Source organism: Simochromis diagramma, unplaced genomic scaffold (assembly GCF_900408965.1).
Source record: "Simochromis diagramma unplaced genomic scaffold, fSimDia1.1 OVJJ01000284.1, whole genome shotgun sequence".
Classification (NCBI taxonomy): Eukaryota; Metazoa; Chordata; class Actinopteri; order Cichliformes; family Cichlidae; genus Simochromis; species Simochromis diagramma.
In genome coordinates, this window is record NW_024386871.1 from 4,130,707 (window position 1) to 4,152,286 (window position 21,580).

A 21,580-nucleotide genomic window follows, 5' to 3' on the forward strand; every position below is an offset into this window, starting at 1 on the left:
GCCAGAAATCAACATAAAAATTGTTCTGAGACTGGACAATGGCTTTTTTTCAGTGAATTAATTGGTCCTCCGTGGATATTGCCAGTGTGAAACCCCAAATCCCCAAATACCTTCTGCAGCTGGAACGATTCACAAAGGTCATGTTTTAGAAGCTATTGAAGTCCAAGATACTGCAGTCACGCTCAGGCATATACTCGGACGTTTTTTGGCACCAAAAAGCATCTCTGCCTGCTGGTTGCTTTCATTCATGAAAATGCTTCATCTCATCTTCCCACGCACATTCCCATGCACAGTGATTTCTTAGGAATACTGTGCTGGCTTATTATTTCGATCATTTCATTATAAAGTTTCTTTTTCATAAAAAAATAGCTGTTATGTAATTACAGTGACACATACTTTTCTTCAGGTTACCTGATAAAAAATTACAATTATTACACAACCACTTTATGTGTGACCATTTACTGAAAAAATGAAAAGATTGAAACATTTTAAAGACATAATTCACGATGCCATGTCATCCATACAGTATACGTTATAATGCCTTCGGGCTTGTGCTAAAACCTGGTGTCAACAGCAAATCATGCAAAGGATAACGGAAAACATGTAGAGGGAAAAAGAGATAGTACGTTTAAAATAAATCAAATGGTATACAGGAAGGGAAGATGGGAAAAAAAAGAATCCAGTGGATATAGAGAAGGTGGTGAGATAAAGAGAGAGAGAGATTATGTGGGTGTCAGATATATTATTGAGGCTGGGCTAAGGGAAGTGGGAGACATGAGAGCATTGGCTGGTCTGTGCTGATGTAACCGTGATCACCACAGGTATAAAAACATACATTTACTGCATAGCTACAGTAAATGTATGCAAAAACACTGTCGTCAGTAAGCAAGTGTGTGGGTATGAATAGAAAGGCTACCCCACACAGCTACCTGAGAAGAATGGAAGAGCCAAAGATAAATGTGTCCCGTTTTCTGCGCTGGTTAGTACACAAACAAATAGATTCCCTCTCTCTGTATCTCTCTCTTTAGTTTTTTTTTTATTTTGTTGTTTTCTTGTTTTTTGAGGGCTACATTTGGAATGACAACCTTTCTTGAAAAACATATAAAGCGGAGCCAGTTTGTGTTTTACTGTTGCAGAACAAGATTTCAGAGGACAAGGCCAGAAAAGCTGTTTATAACACAAGAGGAGGATAAAGCGATTTTATATTTGAAGACAGACAAGCCACTTTTCATTGTAATGTGTTCCCGGCAGCATCTTAATGGGAATGCCTGACAAGCATTTTGTTCGCATTCATCACATCTTTTCAACAGTATTTATTGCAAAAAGCAGGTTACCGTTTTTTTTTAATGTGCATCCAAATAGTTTTTTTTTAGTTCTTAGTTATATAAAGTGTATTAAAACATCACGAGACAATGGAAGACAACCTCTGATCACCCGATGCTTGCCAAGACCTAAGATTTCAAATGTTACTTAATATATGATTATTTATAAACTGGTTTTCATATATCAAAGATTTTCTTATCGCAGTGATTTGGAATTTGTTATTTTGATGTTTTCCAGTTCACAGCAATTTCTTGTAGAAGATCCGACCATGTGAAGATCAGATCTATGCCAAAGCATCAGATCAAATCCTGTTAATCCAATGATAATCGTTCAGGATGTGCTTTGCTGTTTTCACAGCTTTTTCTCCCGCAGCAAAGAGCTGCTTTTTTTTTTCTTATACCGTGATTTTGACTCTCTTTTTCTCTCTCTTTTGTTTTCTTACTTTTGTTGCAGGTGGAGAGGTGCCTTACACCACCCTAGCTACAAGGATGATGATGGGGGTTTGGTGGATGTTTGCTCTAATTGTCATATCCTCATATACTGCCAATCTAGCAGCTTTCCTCACAATCACGCGTATAGAGAATTCTATACAGTAAGTATTCAACTAATTTTTTTCACCTACTGTTTTTAGTGGTAGCTACCATACTGACTGATATATTGATTTAAATGTTTTCAAGTAAAAACTGCCACCTTTATTGTATCCTTATTGTTGTCATATTTAGGTATATTTAAACCTATGGAGTTAAATGATTCTCAAAAGAGTTACAAATGTGTATTGAACATTTTGTGTGTAATTTTGGGTATCCACAATTGCATACTCCAGTCCAAACATAGAGCAGTTTGAACACATACAACACAAGTGCATAGGGCTAAAACCTGCATAAATACGGATCATTTACACACTAATCTGTAAGTCCAGCTTCACAAATCTTTTCATTTTCACTTTCAAAAAGGTTCCCGTGCAACTGTCTAAAAACAGTTGTGAGTTTCTGTTCATTCAAATATCGGGAAATCCGTGTGCACCAGTCACCTGATCATCATGCCACATGTGCTCGCAGGGTGCTGGCGTTTTGAGACTCACACTATCAGTTTGGTACAGATGCACAAATGTGAAACATCTGTTGTCCTTGAAATAACCCAGGAATACAAAGGAGGCTTGAATGTCCTAGTTTTCCACTAGCACTTGAACGCAGCTTAGATTTGTGGATCTGTGCCAAGCTGGCAGTGTGCAAAGACTAAGAGCCTCAAAACCCCAGAGCACGTGTTGTGATTTGTGCATATCAGGCGACTGGTGCGCACATATTTGATTTATCTGTAAGTGAGTGAAAAGAAAGTTGCAAATATTTTTAGATATTTGCACGCACGGGAAACTTTTTAAAAGTGAAAGTGATCAGACTGGTTACATGGAAAACTTGAGCTTGAAAATATTGTGTTGTAAATGATCGCTGTTTGTTCAGGTTTCGACATGAGAATTTTTAAAATAATGTTCAAATTGCTTTGTATCCATGTGTAGATTGGTGCACGCGTTTGTAAGTACTCAGAGTTACACACAGATGAATTGTTTTACACATTTATAAATCTGGTTTATGCCTGTGGATCATATCATACACATTTGTAACCTCTTTAAGACTCATTTAACTCTATTTAAAACTGCACAGCACATCTAAATAGATGCACAACCTCTGTACTGCAAAGAAAGATGACCCCAAGGCAAAAACTACATATAGACATATAGTGCATTTGTATAAATGTGTGCTTTCAGTTATGATTGCACGACACCACGAACACATCTTTCTGTATAAGTATACAAGTATACATGACAAATCGTGCCTAACACACAGACACACACTGCATGCGCCTTCAGTGTGCTGAAACCCGGCAACACACAAGCATGCATGCGCATGCAGATTGCTTACACACACGCGCAGTTAATTCTTTACCCTTTCTTTTCTCAAGCTCAGTCCTCCATTATATTATCTGTCTCACATATGTGTGTGTTTGTGTGTCCGTGTGTGTTCTACTGATCAAGGTAGGAAGAAAAAATGGCAAACAGAGTTAGTGAAACAGTCAAAGTATGTTGAAATTGTTTTTAAGAGTGTTTTTGCAATCTATTTTTTTTTTTTTTGCCTAGGTATCAAGGCAACTAGAAAAGCTGCCTACGTTCATTGCACACACACAAACACGCACACACACAGACATTTCCTGAAGCGCTGTGCCCTCTGTTTATCTATCCTTGTGATAATATGTTTGCCTGCTTCTCTCCTGGTGGCACTAGGAAACGCTCATCTCTCATTGGACTAATCAGCATGCCGAAGCATCCGCTATGCCCGGCAGTGCCACAGTTAATTGTGCTTGGCTTTGGAATAAACAACATTTATTTCTCTAAATCTCACAACTATCTGTTTCTTAATTTGCTTCTGTCAGTTTGTTTCTCTGTTATTCTCTTTTATGTGTTTAGAAGACCTTTCCTTTAGTTTACTTTGGTCACACTGCGCCCCTCATTCATGCTGTTGTTTTTTCTTCTTTGTTCTACGTCCTTCCGCCCATCCTCTTGTAAAATGTGTCAATCTATAGTTTCTTTCTTTCTTTCTTTCTTTTGTCTGTCCTCAATTGCTTTTTGTTTGTTTGTTTTTCACTTTGCTGTCATTAATGAGTGGCTCTCAGTTTGCTGCCTCATTCAGCATACATTGAGCTAATTAAGGATTTCCATAAATTTTAATGCATTATCTTTAGTGTGTTGACTCTTCTTGGGTCATTAGTGCCATAATTACCAACTAAACAGCAGCACCCACATGGCCCAAGGCCTCCAAAGATGGGTTTTGGGGATAAGTAGTGAGATGGAACATTCCTAAAATAAACTGAGAGTAATTGTAAAGTGTAACAAAATCTCAATGGAGAGATGAGAAATGTAGCCATGCAGAAAAAAATAGCAGTCTGTGATGTTGTGATTAGCATGCACTTTTATCTGATAATCCTTGATTAACATATTATGCAGATGGAATTAGATTGAATGCATTTGTGTGATTGAGAGAGCGAATTAGTTAGAATGGAAAAGAGCAAAAGAGCGCACACATGGGCAAGAAAGGAAGAGAAGGTCGGGGGAAGAATGGAGGCATTCCTCTCCTTAGTGTCTCCTATCAGGACAGACAGGATTTTTAAGTATTAATGCCCTTGTTTCATCCTGAAAATGAAATAACAAGTGAACGCTCAGAACTCTCTCTGGACTATTTCACGCTTGGATGTTTTCCCTCAATTTCAGTGTGAATCCTTTAGGAAAACAGTGAGAGATGGCAGTGGAGAGTAGCAAAGAGCGGGTGCTAGAGAGGAATGTATGAAGGGAGAGACAAAAGGGGAATAAGCATTATAAAGTGGAAATGAAGAGCGCAAGTGCGTGGAAGGAAAGATGAGATGGAGAAAACGGGAGTAAAGAGGCAAAGGTTAGAGATGGAGAAGGAAACGGAGAGAAGAGGAGCGGAAGGAAGCATGGTGAAGGGTTTTGGTAGTGGTGATGAGTCAGAATGGGGAATTTATTTTTCAGGGGTAAAAGTGAGGTGAGAGACAGCAGAGCGAACAGAGAGAATAGATGGAGCGGAAGAATTGGTTAGGATGGGAAGACTAAAAGATGGATGGAGTGTTTGAGGATAAAGCGCTTCTTTCCTGGCCCAACCTCGTACAGGAGGAGACATATTTTATGGTTGATAAAGATTGCCAATAAAGTCAATCAGGTCATTTCACACTTGCTTGTGTGAATATGTCTGCTGGCTTTATAGTTACAGGTGACTCTTTGGTGGCTGTTGCATTCTTAGTAATCAGATAAAGCAGCACATTGTCCACTGGCAGATATTGATTAGATTACGTAAAGCTTAAGTAAGAAATGCATGACATGAAATCTGATTTGATCTGCTGTGACTTGGCTTGTACGTTCATTCTGCTTCTGACATCAGTGTCCCTGAAAAATGAACAGGAATACAAAATATTGCATGCTGCACCAGCACTTCAATGATATTGATGATCTGATGAAAACATAGAGACTGAAATGGCCACACAGATCAAAAGAACTTCTGGGATTTTTAAATTATGAAACAATAACGATTTTCAATTTAGCTAACCAAATGTGCCACAGCTGGAACCACTGCCACTTCAGCTGACTTCAGCCCGAGTATCGATTGCCTATTCCCGTGCACAGTATAGTTAGCGGTTAATGTGTTTCTGATAAAGGCTTCTACATTTACAGATTCAGTCTCCTACAAAACCGTGTAGCCACGATCATCTATGTCCTTTCAAGTTCATTTAGGCCAAATTAGCACCAAAATTAGAGTTTTTGGAGCTGATGATCTTTATTGACAGAAGCTTTTAGCAAAGGTGACCAGGTGACCAAATATGCAGAAACAAAGCTATGCACACAGGAATTATTCCTGCACATATTCAGATTAACCTGCTATTAAAAGGGCCCCTCTCTAGCTATTCAGTCTTTAAATCATTCTCTCACCCCGACACACAGACACACACACACATATTCGCTATTTGTCACACAAAACATTCAGCTGCTGTTCACTCCATTTACTTGCTCATTGAGCTGCTTAGGGGTAATATAATTGGTTGCAAAATGAGCTAGCATACACAGGACAGGAACACAATTTTGTGGACACACAGATCCACAGACACACACACAGAAATTAATTTCACATAAAACACTCACAGAAAGACAGTTAAACACATAATGCATATGGGCATTTTTCCATGAGACACCCACACAATAGTAAACGAATTTGAGGAATTTAATAGTGTTTAAAGAAAAAAATACATTAAAATAAGAGTTATAGATACTTCTTACGTTTACAGATTTTGGTTTGACCACTATGCTTTCATCTAATTTTTTAAAAGTAGTCTTCATGAATAGATCTCCCGGCTTCTTTAATGACTGTCCAAAACTCTTCTTTGAATGTTGGCTGCTTTTTGATCCGTTCTCTGTTAATGTCATCCCACACAGCCACCCTTCCACTCAAAGCATAACTCAAGAAGTAAGTCAGCTAGGATTTTGAAGTTGATATGAAAAGTGTATATACTAAAAATCTTGTATGACTTTGAATCTCAGTGACCTTGACCTCGAGGTCAAATTCTTTGAAAATATTCTGAATGTGATAACTTGAGAAAAAGGTGGCATAGGATTTTGGAATCTATACCATAGGTGTATCTACTAGGAGGCTGAGGGGTACCACTGGCCAGTATTTTTAGACACACAATTACACACATTTTCAGTTTTAAGGTTTTGTGTTTTCCTTGCCTTGTCAATCGTGGAAATATATGCAGTGGTTGTTCAAAAAAGGGTAAATCATATGAGATCTGTATTTTCTTTAAACATACATTTCAGTTGTATGCTGGATACTAACCTTACGATGTTTCATTATTAATCAAAATAGTCAGTGAAACCAACACAAACCATTTTTATCTGTTTTTGGGGGGTTTCTTCCAAATGAACTTTGGTCTAATGTAATGCAGAGCTAATGCATGATTCTTTCTCTCTGTCTCCTGCACACGCACCATTAAAGAACAAGCTTAGAGTTACTATGCAGTGAAAGCAATTCACAAAGGGGGAATCCCGGTCAAAGAGTGTGCTGACAGGCGTGCATATTCACGGGGGAGCGGTGGGGAGGGGAGATTATTTAGGCCAAAGATTAATTGGCGGAAATAAAAGATTCATGTTCATGGCAAAGTTCATTAAAATCTTCAAAGGATTTTTTCTTTCTTTAGAATGGGTCAGCGAGATATTTGAGGAGGGCTGGAGCCAAGGGGGAAGCGCAAGAGCTGTCCCTTCCATATTATTTCACACGTGTGCGTGTCTGTGTGGGTGTGTATTTATCAAAATGAACAGTGTAGTAATATTGCAAGCAGTAGCTACTTATATTTGTGCCCATTGTAAGTCTGCTTCGTGGGTGTACTGTATTACAACTGAATTAATGAAGTAAGATAATATATACTTGTTGTTCTTCATTAAGCAGGACATGTTGAGTGTTTTTGTGTGCATGTTTTGTTTCCCAAACGTTTGTCTCTCAAATCCATGGGTGGTATGTAGCAACCATTCAACAAACAAACAGTAATTAGTTTTCGTAATGGTTCTCCATTACATTTCTCAGCGGCCAAACTCTTTGAAAGGCAACCCAAGCACCGTTGCGTTATAATTAACAATAGCTTGTGTATTCCCCCAGAGGTGACAATTTATGGGTGAGAGGTGGAACGAAGGAGAAAGGAAGAGAAACTTGTATGTGTGTTTGTGTTTTTCAGTTCTTTATGAGTGTTTCCGTTTTCTTGGTGTAGTTCTAGAAATCTCGAGTATGTGGTTATCCTAGCCATCTTATTAAGCACCGTGAACTGAGTGCTACTGTTGAAACTGGTTTCCAGCCACATCTTTTCATACCCATTTGTCGTGGCCAGTTTCCTTTTTTAAAATAAATCCTGAATGTCAATTAAATGTTGCTGCCAACTCCTGCTTTTGGTCCTTAGAAAAAATTAATGGCTAGGTGAGTGTCTGAACCACAGTACAGCTGGCCACTTCGTTTATACTCAATTTGTACCATCCAAAATCCCCCCTTTCCAGCCCCTCTTAGGTATCACGGGGAATTACCAAGACAGCAACAAAAGACTGATTATTCACCATGTCCTGTAGAGCCAAGCCCAAAGCTCCAAAGTTAGGATTTAATCTAGTCAGTGAATGGATAGTTGATTTAGGTGTTTTCTGCTTTCAGCCAGATATAGTTATATGCTTTGTAATAGGGGTCTCATGTTAGGCTGATTCCATCATAAATGTACCGTATATGTAAAAGTGCAGACCGAGCTGTGTAGTAATCTTGTAATGTGAAGTGAGTGAATAGAAAGCTGAAACCAGTGTTTTGCTAAAGTGCAGTTAACCTGGGGTCTGATTGTTTCTGTGATTTTAATACCACCGTCATTTGGAAAAGCATTTTACGGAAGAATTACCCAGAAAGTATCAAATGAAATCATAGTGTCTGCTATTATTACGAGCACTAGTAGAACAAGAGTGATGCTGTTAAAAAGTACTACATCTACACTCAGCAAGGATCAAATGTGTATCAATACAGGTGAAGGATCTTTCAGGCTCAGCCTTTTTTTTACAGTTGATAGATGAATGAAGATGATGTGAATATTAACCCTTTGCACCACCTGTGTCTCTGTAGGTCTCTGCAAGACTTATCCAAGCAGACAGAGTTGCCTTACGGTACAGTGTTGGACTCTGCAGTTTATGATCAGGTGCGCTCCAAGGCAATGAACCCCTTTGAAAGGGATCCCATGTACTCCCAAATGTGGCGGATGATTAACCGCACAGGAGGAGGCGATAATAACGTTGAGGAGTCAAAAGAAGGCATTCGCAAGGTACGTCTTTTCATTTTTTATTATTTTTTTTGGTTAATTAAACTTTGGCACACACAAAATGATTGTGGTTAATGAAATAAACACCGGAGTCAAGTCATTCCCTTGATAGGGTTTGAATAAACAGGACAGGTGGAGAAGGGCAGCAGCATCAGTGCAATTATTTGTTACTCAGAACACACTGGAAACATAATTTGCTGTAATTTGATCCTGTCATTTTTGAGAACATACATACCAAAAAATTGGTTGTAGAGTGAACTTCCCTGAAGGGCAAAATGACATCTATCTCAGAGGAGAGGATTTTATTCATATATTATATATTCTTTGTGACATATCTGCACGAACATGTTTTTTGGATTATGTTATAATTCAAGTTACAGTTTGCCGGTGGTGTTAAATATCTCTTCTACAATATAAAAAATAGCAAGGATTAGAGGATTAGGAGGATTTGAGTACTTCTAAATCAGCTTTTACTGTTCACTTTAAAAACATACAGATGGGTGTCAAATTAAAAGAAATGTCGTGAGTCCCCTGGTGAAGTGAAGTGGTGAAGTGTGAGAAAAAAAAATAGTGCAAAGTTTTTCTGAGTGTTCGCCTTTGAAACCATTGTCATCATAAAACTATTTTATACTGATGTCAGTGGTACCATCTAGTTCCTTAGTCTCTCTAGGGGGATGGGGGGAGGTCACTGAAGGGTTTATTGAGTGTAGAAATGATGTGAATCTGTGATACTGGTATGGCTGTTACCACCTCTCACCGCAAATGAGCACTTGAGATTTTGAATGTTAGACAGCACTCTCCACCACCATCATCAAATCACCAAATGAGGAAATGTGCTTTGGAAGAATAATGCTCATCGGTTCAGCAGAGGTCCAGAAACTTGGAGAATCAATGCCGGGCGGGGGAGTTGAAGCTGCTCTGGATGCACAAAATCTTACTAAAACACATTATATTGGCTTTTCACTTTATTTGTCACCCTTCTGCATTTCATGGTATAAAGCAGCATCCCTAAAAAACAAAAACTCCTTAGTGTTGTGGCTCAGTCTCTCTCCATGAATCACCCGACATCTTTGCTCTCCAAGAGGGCAAATTTACTTGAAAGCACTGCTGTCCAGCATGTTGTTAAATGTTCAGACTCATCATAAAATTTGTCATGTGACTAAGGCGCACGTCACACACTGTGCCCATATGTTTTTGGCAGCTGGAGTAGATTTTCACGTTCCAAAGGTTTTCATGCTCCTTTGGCTCCTCGTAAGAAGGAAAGAATTGCAAGTTTTGCTATCGTGTATTTTTAATACAGTGATATTTGTGACCATTCATCTTTAGTGTGCGTATTTTTGATGTATTATGGGTATTGAACAAATCTATTGTTGGGATGTTGTCTTTTAAAAGTTTCACAGACATTTCCTATCCTTTCCAACATTCACTGTCATTACTATGTTTTTATGTACTTTTATGTATTACCCAGTCATTTTTATCAGGTGCACTAATATGCAGATTAAAGTTTCTTATTTTTTTTCTTACATAAGTTATGCAAATATCAGTGCCCATTCAGCATGTGCTAGTAATGCCTAATTCATAATGCGTAATACAGAGAATTGAAGATGTTTACCGTATGGTCTACAGTGCATCCTTACAAAGCACCGACTCGGCCCTGTTTTGACATGCCGCTCATGTTACAGGGTCGTCTGTGTTGATCGGGGATAAATGATGTTAATGATACACAGATAACGTTCGCATGACTAAATACTTAATTCCCTTGGTGATTACCCAGCATCATAAATACCTGACTGCTGCATCTCATTTGCATGCATCCCACTTTCTGTTTGCATCGTGCTTCGCTCTTCCAGAGGGTCCCACTTTCTCCTTTCTCCTTCCAGAATATATTAGACTTAAACCGGAGCCAGCATTGGAAGGAGTGATGAAAGTGGCACACGGTAGTTTTAAAATTATGCATTCAATCCAGTGTCTAATAAGATGTAAGAGTGGAACCATTAACACTTACTAAGAATCATTTTTTGTTGGTGATGTAAACATGTATACTTAATTATTAGTATCCCCAGAAACACAAATAAGGTAGTATTTTATTGCAAAATAGGGTTGTTTGTTGCACCAGCAAAAGTATTTATCACCTTCACTACAAACTTGACACCGACAGCTTGAGAAAACACGTTTACCTAGTGAGCTGACATCTGTGATTCTGGCATAATGGGTTGAGAAATAGTGGCACCAAAGACAAATCACACCTCGAATTTTCTGTAACGATTTTTTAAAGGATTTTAAAATTGTGGTATTTCTGCAGCACATGGGCTACCACAAGCTAGTATGGTACAGAGAGATCATGAATACACATTGTCATTTGATGGCTTTGCTCGGGAGACAGTCCTGTTCACAAACCACGGTGAAACCTGTCATTATGGCAACACATAAGATAATAGTGTGCTCTCCCACCACTCTGGATATTTGGTTCACATGAAAACAGCAGGTCGTAGCCGTGGCGCTCGCCATTAAGGTCGACAAGACCAAAGTCAAATTCCTATTGGCAGCAGGAAGTTGTGGGGAAAAAAATCTGTTACACCCTGCGTGCGAATCACTGGAATACCACACTTAACAAGAACAACTCGAATGTGAAGTATCACTGCAACTGTACAACCCAGGGGAACACCTGAAACTCCCTATGTGATGCAATTCAGACACAGTGTGCACGCTTTAAATGAGTTCATGGCCAGAGACACTGTCAGACATCATGCTGTTGTGGAAATGTAAAAGTCCAGTTCCTGCTAGCAGACTGGGTTGGGGCGACTCATAAATATATATCAAGAAGCAGTTCTTCTGGGCAGTGCTTCAGTAATTATCAGCTGAGACTGAATTTTCCATGATAAGTAAGTCATATGAAAAAAAAGGGCTGCTTTTCAGAAGCAGCGCAGTGGGAGGAGGCAGGACTGACAAGAGGCAGGACTGGATGAAGGTTTTTGAGAGAGGATCTGCTTTTTCATGGATAAATTCTCTATGACAGGGGTGACACCTCCAGAGTGGCAAGCAAGCACTGCAGAGCAGAACTGAGAGCGAATACAAGAAGGAAGCCGATATCCCCTCTGAATATGTCTCTCTTGATTTTATACTTTACTTTATTCTTTCATCCCCTGCTCTGCATTTCGGTTCCTTTCTTCTCACCTGCATCTTTTTTCCCCCTCTTTTTTTTCTTGCACTGCACCACCGAATATTTGGCTGTTAGCGTTCTATCTCTCCATCGCGCCCCGCCTCCCCCGCTCTCGACTCCTACCCAAATCTTTCTTTCGTTCTCTGCTTCTCCTTATAATATTTCATTCTGCAACCCCGCTGTCTCTCTGTCTGTCTTTTTTTTTTTCATCTACTTTGTGTTAAAAGCTACAGGGTGCACTCTAGTGGTTCACTAATGCCCGTCCCTCTCTGCTGACTGCATTGACACAAGCTGATTTTTTTCCCCTTCTGCTGCAGTGCCACTGACAGTGACACTGCCGCCTTGACTGTGTACGTTTAAGCAAATGAATCAAATCAACGGTTTAATTATTCCTAAATTTGGTGGAATTGGGAAACACTGGATACATCCTCTACATTCTGTACATGCAGAGCTTACCAATCATTGATTTTTCCTTTAGAGAAAACATTTTGTCAATGTGGAGACTTTCAACCTGTTAAGGATTCTTCTCATGCTGACAAATACATTTAGAAGGTAGTAAACAGACCCCTGAAATTATTTGTTTTTTAAGCTGGAGGCTAGACGCAAAGCTATAATATTATTAACAGACTCCATGAGTCAGACATTTTTGGTTTTCTGTCTTTGTCTGATTTATTCTGATCCGTTTGTCTTCTTCAATCCCGTCCCTTTTGCTATATTTGATTCCCGTGAGGTTAAGAACTTGATATATTTTCCCCCTCAGTGTCATGCTCTCTCGCTCCCTTCTGTCTCTTCCTGCACTTTCTCTCCGTTTTTTTTCTCCTCTTTCCCAATAAACCTCTTACCCCTCTCCGTCACCGTTGTCTCCTGTGCACTATGGATTTTCTCCCTTTTCAGTTTCGATCCCCCGTGGCAGAATAATATTATATGTCAGAACAGGTCAGTGTCTGGGCTGTCTCTGCTATCACTCACACACAAACGTGCAGCCTACACACACACATAAATGCACATACACAAAGACCTACTCAGATTCAAACACAGATACAAAATTTGCATTTCCCTAAGTAGCATGCTTTACACATGCATTAACACATTTCCCCTCATGCGCGCCTTGCATACTTTGATACACAAACACACACCAAGCCAGCCAAGTGCTCCAGGGTGAGGCCTGTCACAGAGTAATATATGTGTCGCTCCCATTTCAGTCAATGATCAAGGCACTCAATAGAGTGAGAGGTGTTGCACCTCCGCCTTGATATCTCATTAACTTTGTGTCACATATGATATCTAAGACCGCTGTGCTCTGTGTCACTGTTTGACATAATGGCATCCTCATTTAAGTCAATGGAGGACTTACTTGTGGTCCCATCTATTTATTATTGCATTGTCTCAAGAGTGAAAGCAAAGTCTTTTTTTGTCTGTCAGTATCAGTTACTTACCCTCTAAATTATATGAAACCCTTACTGACATAGATAATAATAAGATGCGCCGATATTAGCGACGGTAACTGTAGACTCTCGCAACTCCTTTAGCTGGATCACTGAGCATTGTCTTACGTTTTCTTTATATGACTCTATATGGTTAATAAAATGCTTTACTTATGCGACTACAGTTTAAAGCCTCATCTAGTGATTTTTGTTGTTGATAATAATTTCAGCCAATGTGACAGGAGACTGTACCATGAAATGGAAACGTTTTCCACTGAGCGCCGTTTATGTCCTAATACGATAGCACGTACATGCATGCTTGGCATACTCTATCACGTTTCACTAGAAGCTCACAAAACTAAAACCTTCAGATTTGCATGTTTATTCACATACGTGCCAATGCCGACACGTACACACACCTGACTCGGTTGAATTAAGTATCCCTGTGTGAATATTTGACAGCTACTCTCTGTCAGGCTTTAAGAGTCTCTGATGACCGCTGAGTGAATTTAGAGTTGAGTGGATTGCCAGTGAGTGATTTTCTGTCTGTATGACTTTCTGCTCCACCATGGGAAGGTACCACTTTAGAAAATGCATCTTTTCCCCTCATGACATTGCCTACTATATATTACCGTTATTCCTAAAAAAAAGAAGAGCAGAAAGTATTGAAACCTTCACTGCAACATTATCAACGATAGGCTGGGGAAGGGGGGGCTTCACGGTATAAAGGTCCTGTTCTCCAACAAAGACACGCAACACTGTGTGAATTCAATATCCTTCCAAACTTACCCTGCAATAAATAATGTTCAAAAGGACGATGAAGGCTTTCGAAAAAATTTTCCCATACTTGTAGCAGCCAATGAAAGCTTGGAAATGGATGGAGAAAAAGAGGTCAGACGAGTGGGCTGAAAGCAGTGAATCTGAAATTAAATGCTTCATACATTATGAATATATTTGGATTATACTATATAGAGGAGCATTTACTTCAGGTAAAGCGCTTTTACATAGCTGCTGTCACTTGTGAAGCCGTCTCTTCACTGAAAAATACCAATTTCTTGGATCTGAATTTCAAATTCTTATTACCTGAAAATGGATCTGACCCACTGAGCTGATAAGGTCACATCAATCAAGAGAAGCATATAATATATAAACATTAATTCACTTTCTATAATCCCTTAGTATGCTTTTGTCATATGGAAGTTTTCTGACCACACAGAATTGTCTTTCATTCCTGGAGACAGGAAATAGAGGTAAAGTGAGTAGGAAAATGATGCAAAGTAAATGGCCCAGCCAGGCTATCAGGTCCCCCCCACACGTCAAAAATACCTGTGAGCGATGCTATGTAATACTATGCAACGTTTACCAGTGAAGGAAAATTCCTCCACTTATCCTACATATGCTCGACTCCATTGTGCAACAAGCCGTTTTCTGCCACTTAATTTCATCCCATCACCGTCTCCCCATTTAGCATAACGACTCTAGAAATTGTACTAAAAATTACCATCATCTCTTCACCTCTGCTGCATATATCTTGAAACAGGAAGTAAGTATCTGTATAATGTAAGCCTATAAGGTTTCGCCAATTTACCATAATGACTTCAGTGATGATGATAAAGATTATGCCGAGTCCTCATCCAGATAGAGCTGGTGGCAAATCATCCAAGACCTGTTTGGATCCTTCAGCCATCACAGCACTCTAGAGGACAATCGAGACAAAGCAGAGGAGAGATGAAGGGAGGAGTGGAAGATGACATAGATGGCGAATTGGTGCTCGAGGAGTAGGAAGACGGAAATTGGGAAATTTAGGTGGCATGAGGGCGATAAAGGGGGGAGGGAGACGAACTAGTGAAAATTGAGAGAGTGAATGCATGTGGATATGAAGGGACAAGAAAGAAGTGCAAGGAGAGGACTGAAAGGAGGGATGATATAGAAATAGAGAATGAGTAGGTAGACAGTGACCTAGACAGAACTGAAGAAATGGATTAGCCATATTTTGCTAAAACATATTTTTTATTTACTATATTGTTTATTTCTTACAGTTTCACTCTTGCTCTAGCAAGGCCTTAAATGCATACATATATGAGACCAATGATTCTGAGTGCTATGCTCTGAAAGGGTTACAAGCACCTGGAAGGGAAGAACTCCCTTTTAACAGGAAGAAGCATTTACTAGCCATGTTTCCAGTTTCTGATTAGTTTCATTTTTAGTGGTTGGTTATTTTTGCTGTTTGCCCTCCATTCAGATTTAAGAACCAAACTCGCTGACGAAATCTGCTCCTTTACAACATAAGCCGTCCACTTGAAGGCTGATGCTTGCCCCATGCATTCAAATGTGAAGCCAAGGGGTCCTTAACAAGTATCTTTTGGAAGTGAGATTCACCGCTATGAAAACCCAAGCGTGTCGCTGCATCAAAGTCAAAGGACACGTTGTTTGTGAGACTCCAGCGACTTTGATAAGACACTGAGAAAGCACAGAGATTCAGAACAGGTTAATAAAAAAATCACCCGCCCATTTAAGGTTTATGAGCGCTTGTTCACTGCCTCTCTCTCTCTTCATTAGTCAGCCATCCAGTGTGAATCAGCGAGGTGGACTGGGGGTGTGTGGGGAGATTATGTTTAAACAGAGGATAACATTGAAGCTCACCCCAGATGCCTCACTTTGTGTGCGTGTGTGAGTGCAGGCACATGTTACTCTTCTCTCAATTTAGAGAGGCCTCTCTAACACCTGTTTACCCTCTCAAATCACGGTTAACATTGTATCTGTAGGCAGCAGTGCTCTCTGAGTCTGTATGTGTTTGTATCAGTGTCACAGTTCTTTAAGGACCTCCTGCCAACCACCCATTGGTCAGGGAGTTGCCAAGGTTACCGAGCAGGGTGGCCCAGCTGTGCTCGGGGTGACAGATCTCTGTGTTTATGATTCCTCTCCCCCTGTGTTTGAGAGAGGTCGACTTTTCATGAACAAAGCTCTCAGGTCCCAAGGTTGCCTACAGCTATGTGACTTGTATCTCTTACACTGCACCCACTAACACAATATTCTCCCTGCGCTTCCTCTTGTCACTCCTTCAATTTTGTTTCTTTCTTCCTCGTGTGCTCTTGGTTCCTCTTTTTGCTGATGTTGTTGTGCTTCTGTAGTCCGGAGTGACACTTGCGGTATTTTTGTGCCTAAGCCAGTGCTCTGACACGGTGCGCTTACAAGAGGGGCTGAGGCAAGACCCGTTTCATTAGATTTTTAAAAATTGATGCCATATTTACGTGTTTGTCATGTATTTTATTGGATTTGAATGAAATCTCTGCTAAGCCATATAAGCCCGTGATATATATCTGTCACTATGCCATGGTATGACTGCTGCAATATCCTCTGTAATAATCCAGGCTATGCTACGACCAGAAAATGCCTTTTTTGGCTGCTGGGCTCTCTCATTTTCTATTTTCTAGTAGTGCAAATCACCCCGACAGGAAAAAGAGAAAGCTCTTTTCCTGCAGAGCCTGATAGCTCATTAGAATTCAACACAACAAGCCCAAACAGCAAACATATTTTCCTGCTGTTACAATTCTGTGCCTATGTGATGACAGTGTTTCTGTGTTGTGACTGAGATTTGGGGAAAGCAGATGAAAAGAGGACTAAAGACGAAGGAAATGGGGGTAAATTTACTCTCCATATTAAAGAGGGAAGATTGTAAGGATTGAAAGAGACATTTGAAATAAGGGAATTATAGATGCTAAACAAAAATGGAGAGAGGGAGAGATGGAAGTTCATCCTTGCTCGCTGTGGTGATTGATTAAAAACTGGCGTGTTTGCTGGAGATGTGACAAATCGGCATAGAGTGAAGGGAACAGAGGGAGAGAAAGTATTGAAGTAAGGAGAGGAGATAAGGGTTCGGTATGGTTAAAAAAAAACTCAAAGAAGAGAAGAAGAAATATTTATGTTATCTATTTCTATCTATTTATGTTTTCTTCTCTCTGTTCTTATATTTAAGAACGATGCCGAAATTGCCTTCGTATCGGTTTCTCCTTCTTCTGCCGCCCAAGCGTCAATCCATCTGACAGCCGCACAACAGTCTTCTTCTGGATTTAGTTTTTTCTTCCTCTGTTTGCCTCCCTCGCTCACCGAGTCAGTGTGTGTTTTTCCTCTCGTTCCCTTTCATCCCGCGCTATACCTCTTGTGTCTAATAATAATTACAGCACCTCACAAAGAAATCAATGAAAGTCAGCAAATGAATGCAGCAATTTATAGACCTGCTTTATTGCTGGATATAAATTGCATTAATGCAGCACTTGCGAGCACACATCTGTGTTTGTGAACTCGTGTTTACATTTTAGTGTAGGTGTGTGTGTGTGTGTGTGTACAGTATACTGCTGTATGCAGGTCTGTTGTCATAAAGGTATACCATGCAAAGCTCTATATCTGTGACACGGCTTTACAATTTGTAACCAAGAAACTTTTTTTTTTTTTTGCATTAAAAAGAAAGAAAGAAAAAATAAAAACAAGTTTGGCCAAGAGATTTAAGGTTACGTCCTGTAGAAATAAGTTAGAGAAAATAGGAGAAACTGCTCAGAAGGTTTAAAAAAATCCCTTGTTGGTCCATATTACTTTTCCCCCTCTCATTTTAACGGTCTTCCCCAGAAGAGTATGTGAGCTTCCAGGCAAGCATGTAATCCCGGCAATGCAACGTGCACTTGTTCATGATTCACTGTCCTCAACATATGCAGGACACATCCTCAATATTTGGCAGAAGGGTGCAAAAAAAGTGCAAAGATTTCCTATTTCTCCCTGTGTGATGTTATCGACCCTGCTGCTTCCCCTTTCAGTCCCTTGATTACCCAACATTCACCTGTAGGCCCCCACACAGTGGATATTTCCTTATCACTTCCTAGTTTTGGAACTGAGATCTACACTTTGATTTTGTTCTTTCACACCTCGATTCCTCTTCTTTAGTTTTCTTTTTTGGTTTGTAGATATCCTGCTGTGTTTGGGATCATTGTCCTGTTGCCTGACCAAATTTCTGCCAAACTTTAGCTGTCAGACAGATGGCTTCATATTTGCCTCTGAATACTTTGGTATACAGAGGAGTTTGTGGTCGACTCAGAGTCTTCAAGGTACCCAGACCACTGTGCTTGACAGCTGGTAGGAGGTGTTTGTGCTGATATGCGGTGTTTGGTTTTTGCCAAACATCTTCACTTTGGCCTCGTCTATCCAAAGGACATCGTTCCAGAAGTCTTCTGGTTTGATCAGCTGCAGCTTTGCAAACCTAAGCCGTGCTGCCATGTTGTTTTTAGAGAGAGGAAGCTTTCTCCTGACAAACCTTCAAAAACAAGCCATACTTATTCAGCCTTTTGCTAGCTATACTGTCTTGAACTTTAACATTTAACATGCTAATGGAGGTCTGTGGAGTCTCTAATGTAGGTTTTTGTTCACTGATACATGCACAGTCTCGCCTTGGGGAGAATTTGCTGGGATCTCCACACCATTGTGGTTTTGTGTTGACGCATAGCTGAGTGCTCTACACCAACGGCTGCTTTTATAGTTACTGGTCATCAATTAATTGGAAGAATAGCCTAATACCAGGCCAAACACAGGTTAAACTCTGGTTCTGGTTCAAAGAAATTCTGTTTGGTGATCTTCTATGAAATGCACTCTCATGTACCCGTAACCATGCTTAACACTGCCGTAACAATATCCAATCCATTGCATGTTCCCCTCTCCCCTGCAACAAGATGGCAAACTTTGATAAACTCACATTCCAGCTGGTCTTAAGTTACTGTTTAAGCTCTTTGAGCTGTGCTGTTTTTAAAGACACTAACAAAAAGGAAACATGTCACAGTTTGCTTCTCATGTGTTTGGTAGAGACAAGCGCAGAAACAAATCATCTCCCCGACATGTTTCACATTCTTTACTTGGTGTGTTTAGTAAATATTTCTTATTTTTTCCCCTTTTACTTTAAAGTTTTAAAGATATTATCTTGCAAACACAGAGGCTTTGCTATTATGCTTTTGATTTTCTTGTTTGTTTATTTTTTAGGTATATAAAGGATCTGGGTCTTTAAATATGTGAAGTTAAAAGTAGTCTTTAGCTAAACTGCTTTAAAAAATATGGTTGTGCTGCTTATGTTTTTGTTTTAGCCCAAATTAACAAGAATATACCTACTTATGTATCTTTAGATGCCAAATGCATTACTTGTAGTTGTAACTAGTTGTAAGCTGTACTTGTGTACTTGTAAGTTGTAACTAATACTTAACCAAACCTCAACAATAAGTCTCTCCAAAGTCTGCAAGCAGCTAAATTGAGTTATGTTTGCAGGATAACCAGCAACAAGCATTTAATTTAAAGAATATGATGTCCTCTTAGCTCTCTAAGGTCAAGATTTAGTGTTTAGTAAGTATGAAAAAAGTCAGTATGTTGCTGTCTACGTTAACTGAGCTGAGTGGTGTATGAAGGTTTGTAGTGGTTTGTACCAAACTTTATTCATCAGCAAGCACAAACAGCTATGTATCGGTCAGTCTCCATGGGCATTGCTTTAATCAAGCTAAGCTTTCTCGCTTGTAAAACTATTTAGGAGTAATTTCATTTACATAGTTGGTGGTTAATTGGGTAACATAAAAGCTGTGTAGGTAGAGGAGATGAAACCTGTAGTCAGTGTAAGATGTTAGAATAAGAATACTGAATATTGAAGTAAAAACTGCTTTGATTATTTTTTGGCAAGTAGCATAAGGCGTATTTGAGAGTTTAAGCAAAAACATGTGTTTTAATCTATCCTACAGTAGTGTAATCTAAAAAAGCATGTTATTTTAGCCTTTGTGGGCAGTTACTGTTGAGAACTGTGTATTCTTTACTCAAAACATAGAAGTTTGCAGCCTTAATGATTTCTCCTACACCTTTAATGAGCCAGCCCACATTCTCTCATCCATAGACTAACAAGAGATAACCATGCAGAAAAAATAATACCAAAGTTATCTACTTATTGCAGAGAAATTGATTTAAAAAAAACTTCTAGCAATTAGATGATACACATAAAAGAATTTTGATTTTACAATACAGACAACACCATAATTTAAACAGGCAATCTCAATTCCAAATAGTAATTAAAATGATAAAACATTCCAAAAACCCTTTTTTTTTTTTTTTTGAGGCAATAGGATTAATTTTTTTTTTTTTTATTGAATTCCTTTTTATCTATTACTGAAGTCCAAGATGAAAAAGATAGCACATAATTATTGTATTTATAGGCCCTGCTGGAGATTAAAATGCACACAGAGTCTGGCTGAGAGAAATATGAAAGGGAGCACAACAGCAATTAGGCCAATAGAAGCACAAAGAGCAAAGTTGTGAAAGTTAGACAATAGTATTATTCAAAGAGCCAAATGCTCCTGCTGAAAGAAAGAAAAATAACCGTTTTTAAACACATTTTTCATCTGCCTGCTCTCCGTCATGTCTAGCCAACTCTGCAACCTGAAGCAGACTGTTAGATTACATCTTAATTTCCCAGATAAAAAGAGGCTGAAACTGAAAAAACAGAGAATGGATCACTCAGTCCCCTGTGTTTTGAATGAAAGTGGAAAGGGCAAGTTTAATCTCTGGATTGTAGATTAATTAGGAGGACAAAGTAAGAGGTGGAGGGAATTTAAAAGAGAAAAAAAAGCATTTTATTAATGATTTCGTGGTGGGATATCTGGTTACAATTGACCCTCATCTCTTATCGTCGCTTCACGTTCGACCCGTTCTATTTTTCATTCTCTCCTCCCTCCCTTTTCTCTGGTATTTCTTAGCCTTTTATTTATTTCTCCCTTGTCTTCTTATGTCTACACCACTCTCACTGTGAATAGAAGGCTTCTCTTTCTGTCTTTTCTTTCACCTGCATGTCCTGCTCTTTTCCTTCACCTCCTCTTTTTTTTCTCCTCCTGGTGCTCGCTCAATGGTGTTTGTCTTCATTTTTTCACTCCTTTCTGTTTGATGTCTCCTTCTGTGTTTGCATCATCTATTCCCTTTTCTATCCCTTCCATTCATTCTCTTCACTTCACCTATACTCTTGGGCTTCTCTTCATTATCAAGGTGTTTTCACATCCACACTCCTTTCTCTCTCTCTGTGCCTCTTGCTCTTTTCTCCCCTGTTCTCCTCCATACTTCTTTTTCCACTGTCCTCTCATTTTCATGCGACTCACTGGGCAGCCACACTCAGCGTCTTTATCTCTGTCTGTGGGAGAGGAGGCAGCCCAGTGCCAGCAACTAATGGACTTTTGGAGAACACAGACAGCCATGCATCACAGTCCGGAGAACTACATAGGGAGAAAGA

At 39.5% G+C, this 21,580-nt stretch overlaps 1 protein-coding gene across 3 annotated transcripts in view; it reads left to right on the forward strand.

Moving 5' to 3' along the window:
• The window catches only part of grid2 (glutamate receptor, ionotropic, delta 2), a 508,497-nt gene that overhangs the window by 434,469 nt on the left and 52,448 nt on the right, over positions 1–21,580 (forward strand). For all 3 annotated transcript variants that reach the window (XR_005695832.1, XM_040031719.1, XM_040031718.1), the window contains exons 12-13: positions 1,777–1,915; positions 8,517–8,712. Coding sequence is in view for 2 of the 3 variants with exons in the window: in XM_040031719.1 (XP_039887653.1) it covers positions 1,777–1,915; positions 8,517–8,712 (335 nt within the window). In the remaining variant the exon portion in view is untranslated. The remainder of the gene's footprint in view (positions 1–1,776; positions 1,916–8,516; positions 8,713–21,580) is intronic.